We start from the raw sequence: 9,045 nt of genomic DNA on the forward strand, positions 1-9,045 counted from the left end.
ATTGCTAACTGTTCACTTTGTTGCCGGAAGAGGCTGGTGTTCCAACCATTCCCCAGGGGGGAGGCATCTCATCTTTATCATTCATGTGAGGCTCATTATTTCTGTTTCTTTGGGCTTTTAACTGAGGTCCACTCTCATTAGCAAGGCCAACCTACATTACTTAGTCTATTGATTTAAAATTAAGCTTAGTTGGAACTAAGAAATATTTCTCACAGAAATATCCAGAATAATGTCTTACCAAATATCTGGGTGCTCAGTAGCCCCGCCAAGCATATGCCTAAAATTAATCATTATAACTACTCACATTGATTGGATAATTTTCAAGTATTAATTAATTTTAAATGATCTCATCCAAGCCAGCTGTACTAGTGGCCACTGGAGAAGATGGCTCTGTTTACAGCCATCACTTCTAGAAGTCAAGGGAGAGAGAAATGGGGGGCTGTGAGTATCCAGAAGGGTGTCTTAGACCCATAATCTCTGCACTTGGAAAACTGAGACAGGAGGATTATGAGTTTGAAACTGGCACAGGCTACATGCTCTGTGCCCAAACAAGCAAACAAATGTTTATGTCATTTAATCTTCTAATTTTATGGAGTAGGGAGGAGAAGGAAATTGGCTGAGAAGACAGAGAGAGTAAATAGCACAAATCCAAATCTATGATTTCTCCTCTCCTGCCTCCTTCCCTCCCTCCCTTCCTTTCCTCTCTCCATTTCTTCTTTTCCATTCTCTGTGTTGTTTTTCTTTCTCCCATCTAGAGTCACTGCCTAAAGAAACTGGCAGGGGTTTTGGTTTTGGTTTTGGTTCTGTTTTTCAAAAGGAAGTAGTTATATACTGGCGTCTGTATGGGTGTTGGGATTGTGTCTGTTGACTGTATGGAGGATGGATGGAAGTTTCCAATGTGCAAGGAGGTAGGAGTGTCACTAGCAAACCTCACCCTACCTGTGCAGCAGGACAGATGTGAGCGGACCTGGCACAGTTTGAAGGAACTGTGTGAATGTGAACAAAGATGGAGCTGGACTAGGGGGCCAGTAGGGAAGATAGTTCTTCCTTGAGTTCATCAATTGTAGACATCCAGGGAAAGAGAAGCGGGGTTGAGTCTTCCGGAAGGGGTCCCGAGGATGAGGAGCGCTCTGGAGCATGGATGACCTTGCACAGCTAAGAGAAAGCACACTGTGTGTAACTCACTGGTACACAAACAAGTGAGGGAAAGGTGGCTTTTAGATGGGATGGGAAAACCGTGGCCAGGAGGAAGGGATGCCCAGGCAAGTCACAAATGTTCTATCTGCTCTAGGTGCTTTGAGCATCCTGCTTTGATGTTATGTCTTTTCAGTTTTGAAACATCTAGTAAGAAATTACCTATTCAGCTACACAGGAAGCTATTAATCATGATTGTGACTGAATCGTGATGTTTTCTGTTTACTTATTTGTGCTTTTTTTAAGTGTTCCTCTCTTTCTCTCTCTCTCTCTCTCTCTCTCTCTCTCTCTCTCTCTCTCTCTCTCTCTCTCTCTCTCTCTGTGTGTGTGTGTGTGTGTGTGTGTGTGTGTGTGTGTGTGTGTACCAAAGCTGTTCTCTTCATCCACTGTGTGGGTCGTGGCCTAAAACTCAGGTCATCAAGCTTGCTGGCAGATGCCTTTCCTAACTGAGCTGTATCTCACAGGCCATTTCTATTTTTCTGAGATGAGCTTCATGCTTCAGAAAAGAACAGTTAAGGAAAACTCTCTTTGGAAACAAATTTACATATGCTGGCCGGAGTTCTTATAAAGCCAGGTGTCTACCAATAGTTTGCTACTAGAGAATTTTCACAGGAGGTGGGAGGGAGTCCAAAGTCCTGGACCAGCACTAATCAGTATGTGCATGTGAGCAAAGCCTGCATAGTCTGTCCAAAGGCTTGCATGTTGACTTTTCCTCTAGATCCATGTCACTATAACCAAACACAGCCTGATTTCAGAAAAAGAGAAGAAAGCAACGTGCCAGTTTAAAGACTTTTCCTGTTAGCCAGGTGGTGGTGGCGCACGCCTTTAATCCCAGCACTCGGGAGGCAGAGGAAGGCTGGTCACTGAGTTTGAGGGCAACCTGGTCTAAGAAGTGAGTCCAGGACAGCCAGGGCTACACAGAGAGACCCTGTCTCTGAAAACCGAAAGCCAAAACAAGAAAGCTTTTCCTGCAGAATCTCATGTGGCCTCCATTCCACTCAGTCCCAATGACTATTCTGCTGCTATTCCTCAAACTCCCTCATTGGTTGATTCTGTTGCCAGAAATGCTGTTGAACTTGATAAATTGCTGCTGCTGGAAGCATCGCTGAATCAGCACACCATTTCCTGGAGTGTTTGACCCCCTGTGTGTTTCCAGAGCCTCCTCCTGCCTGCACGCTTGGTTGCACTTCGTTTATTCTCCAGCGCTGTTTCCTTTATGGATTTTTGAGAGCATGAGAATATATTTGTTGTTCCCTGCTCCTGTTTCTGAACATGCGGGAGTCTTCTGGAGCCAGAGTGGGGACCCTGAGTATGCTAAGCAAGTGTTCAAGCAGTGAGCTATTTTCTCAGCCCGGCCTCTTCTTCCCTGAGATAGGCTCTCACTGAGTTGCCCAGGTGGGCTTTGAACTTCCTATGTAGCACAGAAAGGCTTGGAGCTTCCCCCTCCCTGCCTTGGCCTTATTACTTCAATGTCTGGCTGAGCCCAGTGTTGCCATGGTGTGGTACAATCCCCCCACTTTTGTTTCCTGCATGTTGTCTTATTTTCTGTCTGTGTACACATGCTCTAGCGCCATGCTGTATTTTTTTCACACTAATGTATCCTCTTAAAGTTTTTCCCACATTTATTGGTTTAGTTCTCTCCCCCCACCCCTGTGTCCCCCACCTCTCTCCCTTTCTGTGTGTCCCCCTCTCTCTTTCCGTGTGTGTGTGTGTGTGTGTGTGTGTGTGTGTGTGTGTGTGTGTGTGTACACTTGCATGCCACAGCTCTATCGTGAAAGTCAGAGGACAACTTGAGGAAAAAGGTTCTCTCCTTCCTGGAACTGAACTCATGTGGTCGGGCTTGGCTTGGTGTGGGACTGTAAGCAGAAACCTACACTTAAAGCAGAGGGCAGCTCTTGGCAAGTTACCCTTCAGCTGACTCTACCTACTTCTGTGTCCCCTGGGGAGGCTCACTGTTGCTATTTAAAGACAACCACTTTTTAGCTTGATTCATCTAGACACCCCAGGACGCCACACAGACTAACATGAGTACAGACAGCTCCCAGCACCTGACTGGAGGATCACCAACTGACCGATTGGCACAGGATGAAGAGGGAGAGAGACTTCACCTCAACCCCCAGGATGCTCCCATTCCAGCAGGAAGTATCGAGAATGGAAATTAATACCATACATCCCTAAGGGCCCACCTCCCTCTAACCCCCTTCATGAAGTCATTTCGTTTTGTAGGTAAGTAGAAGGCTGGAATGTGAACTCACAGAGGCTGCCCCCAGTAGACAGGAACGAGCCATATCTACCTAGTCCCTTCCCTAAACTTCTAAGCTGAGAGAGACCTAACCTCTAATGTCTGTCAGTGTAAGGAATTTCCCGTGTTCTTTATATTGGTGTTGGGTCCCTCTCCCCTGCTTTGAGTAGCTGGAATTATTATTAAAGGACCGATTTCTCAAGAATATTTCTTCATTAGTTCTTTCATTCAACATTCCTCCTATGGGGCTAGCCATTGCTTAGGTGTTACTGATATTTACACACTGATTCTTCTAGTATCTTGGAAATGTTATTTCAGACATTTTAGAAAAGTACTTTGAATTTTTCCTATTGATTTTTATTTTATTTTATTTTATTTTTTAGGCTTGGGGAGGAGAATGAGGTTAAAGCAAGGCACAGCCAGCGCAGCCTGAACTTGTGATCTTGTCTCCATCTCCCATGTGCTGGGTCGATAGGCTTATGCTACCATGCTCTGCCTTTTAGCCTTTCTCTCAGAGTTCCCCAATCAAATATTTCTGCTAATTATTGTTAGTGGGCTTGTGTTGTGATGGTCCTCATACAGTGTATCTGTATCAATGTTATGTCTATGTGCTAAGAAGTAAAAGCTATTTTTTTGTATTAAGTGCACATATATATTGTGATCATTCTAAATTCTTGCTGGCACGGTCCTCTTACTCCTCTTACGTATTGGAGATGTTGCTATTTTAGTGGGCGAGCTTGGTTTCCAGGGGTACTGTCTGCTCCTTCTCATGTTCTGTGTTGGAAGCATTGATGGCCAGCTTGGCCTGTGTCCTTCAGGGCATATTTAAGGTGACAATCAAGGCTAAGCACACCTTGGAGAGCCACAGATCTTGTACAAGCCCCACTCCCATGGCTGCCTGCAGACTTCGGGAGCCACCTCTGGCAGGGATTTCCCACAATGCCCCTGGGACATGCAGCACTAGAAGAAAATACTTGGAGGCCAGCCTTGGAGAATAGAAATGAAGGTCTTTGTGAGGGACTGTCAGGCTCTGGATGGTTCATCTGAAGCTCTTTTCACCATCTCAGCTCCAGTACAGAACTTTGACAAGCTAAACAAGATCTCTATCTTTGCCCCCAGTTGGTGTCCCTGCAAACTCCTGCCCCACCTCTACTTGGGGACACAGCCCCACCTGTACCCTTCAGACCTCTCAAGGATTTCTGCTGGATTTTTCAAATATGTACTTCCGGGTTGGTGTGGGAAGGAGCGGTCAACAGCTTTTGGCAGTATAGCCATGCCGAAAAGTGTTGACATGATCAAATACAGTACAAATATGAGTTATTATAACCAGCAAGACAAATATTTGATCATTATCTACCAATAAAATTCCAAGAACTCAAAGACAGAGAGGCAAGAAAGCAATCAAGATGAATCATCATGCGGGCGGCATCACGGCCCACAAGAACAGATTGACAGGTTTGCGAAGATAGAGGCTTAATGACAGATGCCAGAGAAAGGGTAGCACCCAGCTTGTTTCATAAGAGTCCTGGGCAGCACTGCCCCTTCCAATCAGGTCTCCTCCATACAAATATTGAGCCCTTCCCACTTGTGACACCCAGCCCGCGTCCTTCTGTCCGCTAGAGGATGCAGACCACAGGTGGGGGAGGGGAGCACCCAAACTCGGAAATGCACTCCAAAACCACCAAAGAGCCCATTGTTTTTCCTCTCACAGCTTTCTCAGACTACCTGCCCTTTCCCCTACTTTCCTCTGGAACTCTGTCCTAGTGAGATTGGAATCTAAACACACTCCCCACAGCCTTCTCTCACCACACTCCGGAGGCTTTGGAATCAAAGGTCTGCCTTTTGTGCCAGGCAATCGCAAAAGACGAGGTCTGGCACACAAGAGATAGGCTGCAGCAACAAGAAAATCAGGAACGCAGCTGGCCTCCGCCTCCCACAGCCCCGGAAACAAAAACTTTCACAAGCCCTAGACTTTGAGGTGTGGTTTTACCCACCCCCAGCCACAGCCTCTAATTACACACCCACAAGCCTGGCCACTTCATCTGTCATGTCTCAGTGTCTGCAGCTTACAAATAGAGCTAATGATCCAGATCAGCCTCTGGCCTCTTGTTTCTCGGCATGGCTGGCATCTGAATGGACAGAGCACAGTCACCCATGGACTGCAGCAGCAGCAGGAGGAAACAGAACTCATTCCTAAAACTACAAGGACCTCCTAAGGTCTAGACTTGCCATAGAAATGCTGCACCTGCCCCCCTTTTCTGGTTCCTGTAATTCTGAAGCCTCTGCCCTTCCCTCCAGCGGAAAGTACCACTTGCATGGGAGGACATTGCTTGGATGCACTTGTCCTGGCCTCTTTGAGTGTGCTGCATGGTGTCCGCTGGAAAGAGTGTGGCTTTCTGCTGAAGAGGACACGCTGGCCTTCCAAGGGCTGAAAGGGCGCATCTAGAACCCGGAGATTCATATTTATAACTTGTTCCTGAAGCAACCCCGGTGGCAGAGTTGCCTAAAACACAAACAGTGTTTGTGCAATTTCTCTTTTAATGTTTGCCTAACATTTAGCAGATTTCCTTCATGGCCCTTACCTTTGCAAACTCTGTAGGACAGGACAGCAGGATCCAAATCCCAAAGAAAAGTGAGAATGCCTGGTTTTCTTTTTAGAACAATTAAGAGAATCTTTAAAAGGACAAAAAGTAGACAAGGGAGTACAAAGGAAAATACAAAGGAGTCGGAGCGAGGTACTGGAGCAGGGAGAGTGGAGGGTGGTCAAGATTATATGGCTCTGGGAATACCCAGGGAAAACCACTGACTTGAACAATTACATGTGTTAATACTGTAATAAAAATAAGTATGAAATATGGATTCGGGACAGAGGAGATAGCTCTGCGGGTAAGAGCTCTTGCTCCACAACCATGAGGACCCGAGTTCAAATCTCCAGCGCCCTTGTAAAAAGTGCACCCCAACACTGCAACAATGTTGGGGAGGAGATAGGAGTGTGGCTGGAGCTTGCCAGCTGCCAGCTTAGCTCCAGATTCAGTGAGAGACCCCGTCCCAAGGGGCTACAGCAGGGGGTGATGGAGGTAGACACTAGACATCTTCCGTCTTCCTCTGGCACCGTCCTCCTCATGCGTATTGGGCATATTTTAGTGGGTGAGCCTGGTATGTTTACTCACAGGTGCACACACTTGCACGCACATGCATATATACCACACACATATCACACACGCACAGCACATACATTCTTACAAACCAAAAAAGTGGGTTTACTTAAGTATTGGGAAGATGGAGTCTTTGTAGGACACGATTGTAATCCTGTCCCTTCAACCATTTGGGCGACTGGCAGGCAAATCCTGTACTCAATTGGACTTGACTCAACAAGGTTCCTTTCGCTGCAGAAAATTACGACCTGATGGGGTCTTCCTGTGGTTTCTCTCCATTTTTACTTTACTTAATACACTTCTGTACATTTTAATAGTTTTCTGCACTGAAAGGAACCTGGAACAGGGATGGGAGTAGAAGCAAGCCGTGGAGGAATACTGCTTGTTGGCTTGCCCCTCATGGCTTACTCAGTCTGCTTTCTTATAGCAGTCTGGACCATCTACCCAGGGGTGGCACCACCCACAGTGAGCTGGGCCTGTCCATATCACGCAAGGAAAGGTACCACAGGCCAATCTAGTTGGAGTGTTGCCACAATAGAATCATCCAAAACGATGCTAGCTTGTGTCAAGTTGACATAAAACTACCCAGCACAGCCCTCAAGCTACCATTTGAGTATGTTCTAAAATTGCTTTATTGATGGGACTAAGAACCTTAAGATTTCCCTCTCATCACCTGGCACTCACTCCACAGCACGCAAAGACACTTCCTCTTTGCAGCAGGTCTCTCCCGTTCTTAAAGCCTGGAAGCCTTATGAGTCTTACAAATTTCTGAACTTTCTGAGCTTGTGAGTTTCATCAGCTTCTTCAAGCCTCCCAAATGTCCTCCCAGGAGGACATGTTGTAGTTAGGAGGAAATAGCTACATGTATGTCTATTATACGGACAGCCTAATTCCTGCAGTCAAAGCTTATCACAGAAACTATCTGTACAACCTCCAAAGTTTTAGTTTCCTTTATTTGTCAACCCAGAAAAAGCAAAATACCCAATTTCACCTTTATTCTAGAGCCAAATGCGAATGAGTGACAAGGCCCAGGAATGCTGATTTTCGTGGCTACAAAGACTGTGTTCCAATATGGTAACTGTTTTATTCAATTACTTTTCTTTTTACAATTTAAAATATTTGATATTTTTGTGTAAAAGTGTAGTTCCTGACTGGATGTGTGTGCACTGGATGAGTGCCTTGTGTCCACAGAGATCAGAAAACGATGTCACATCACCTGGAACTGGAGTTATGAACAGCTGTGGGCTACCACGTGTGTGCTAAACACTAAACTTGGGCCTTCTGCAAGACCAGCAAGTGCTCTTGACTGGTGAAAGCTCTCCAGCTTCAAGAAATGAGGAAGAAAGGAGCATAGGAGGGGGGAAGAGGTAGAGGATGAAGAGGAAAGAACAGAAAATGTCTATAGTAACAGAATAAATTAAATGAAAAGTCCAGACACTTTTAAAAATACTTTGATAGAAGGCTCGGTGGAGTGGATCTGCGCAGGGGGACAGCCGAAGATCCACTTGCCGGAGCACCATGGTCCACCTCACAACCGTTTTCTGCAAAGCCTACTGCGGAGGCCACCTAACCATACGCCTTGCTTTGGATGGCTGCACCAACTGGCCTTTTTACTGCATTGTGGCCGCCCACAACAAGTGTGCCAGGGATGGCCGCTTCGTGGAGCAGTTGAGCTCCTACGATCCGCTGCCCAACAGTAACAGAGAAAAACTGGTTGCCCTAAACCTGGACCAGATCCGGCATTGGGTTGGCTGTGGGGCTCAACTCTCTAAGCCTATGGAGAAACTTCTGGGTCTTTCTGGCTTTTTCCCCCTGCATCCGATGATGATCACCAATGCTGAGAGACTTTGGAGGAAGAGAGCAGAGGTCCTCTCAGCACTTCAGAAAGCACTGTCAGCCCAGAGAAACAGAAGCAAGCTGACTTCAGCAAACACAGCTGTGGCTCTACAAGCTCAAGGCCTTCAGAACTCTGTTTTGTTTTGGGTTTGAGGGTCAATAAATGGAGTTTCCCAGTCCAAAAAAAAAAAAAAAAAAAAAAAAAAAAAAAAAAAACCAAACAACTTTGATAGAAACACTGGGTAAGCAGGCTACTACAGAGGGAGGGATTCTCCGTTATAGGTCTCAGATGCTATTTGCTGATATTCCTCATTCTCAGCTCACTGTCTCTGACTGTGTCTCTGTCCCTCTGTGTGTACACACTCCAGCATGCCACAGTGCCCATGTGGAGGTCAGAGGGCAACCTCAGGTATCAGTCTTCACCTTCTACCTTGTTTGAAGCAAGTCTAACTTGTTATGCATTGCATGTACCAGGCTTGCTTGCTGGCAAACTTCTGGAAACTCTCCTGACTCTTCTCCCCCCACCCCCCCACCCCCTGCCACCCCCAGAAAAAGTGTGCTGGGATCACAAACACTTGCACAATTGCATCAGTGTTTATGTCAGTTCCAGGGATCCCT

At 46.3% G+C, this 9,045-nt stretch overlaps 1 protein-coding gene across 1 annotated transcript; it reads left to right on the forward strand.

Annotated features, from left to right (window-relative positions):
* The first annotated feature begins 8,108 nt into the window (after window positions 1–8,108).
* Window positions 8,109–8,606, forward strand: LOC127206353 (28S ribosomal protein S16, mitochondrial-like). Its single transcript, XM_051165638.1, has one exon. The coding sequence runs from the start codon at window positions 8,110–8,112 to the stop codon at window positions 8,578–8,580; it is 471 nt and encodes a 156-aa protein (XP_051021595.1). The 5' UTR covers window position 8,109; the 3' UTR covers window positions 8,581–8,606.
* Window positions 8,607–9,045: the final 439 nt, after the last annotated feature.

Source organism: Acomys russatus, chromosome 23 (genome assembly GCF_903995435.1).
Source record: "Acomys russatus chromosome 23, mAcoRus1.1, whole genome shotgun sequence".
In the NCBI taxonomy this organism is placed as follows: domain Eukaryota; kingdom Metazoa; phylum Chordata; class Mammalia; order Rodentia; family Muridae; genus Acomys; species Acomys russatus.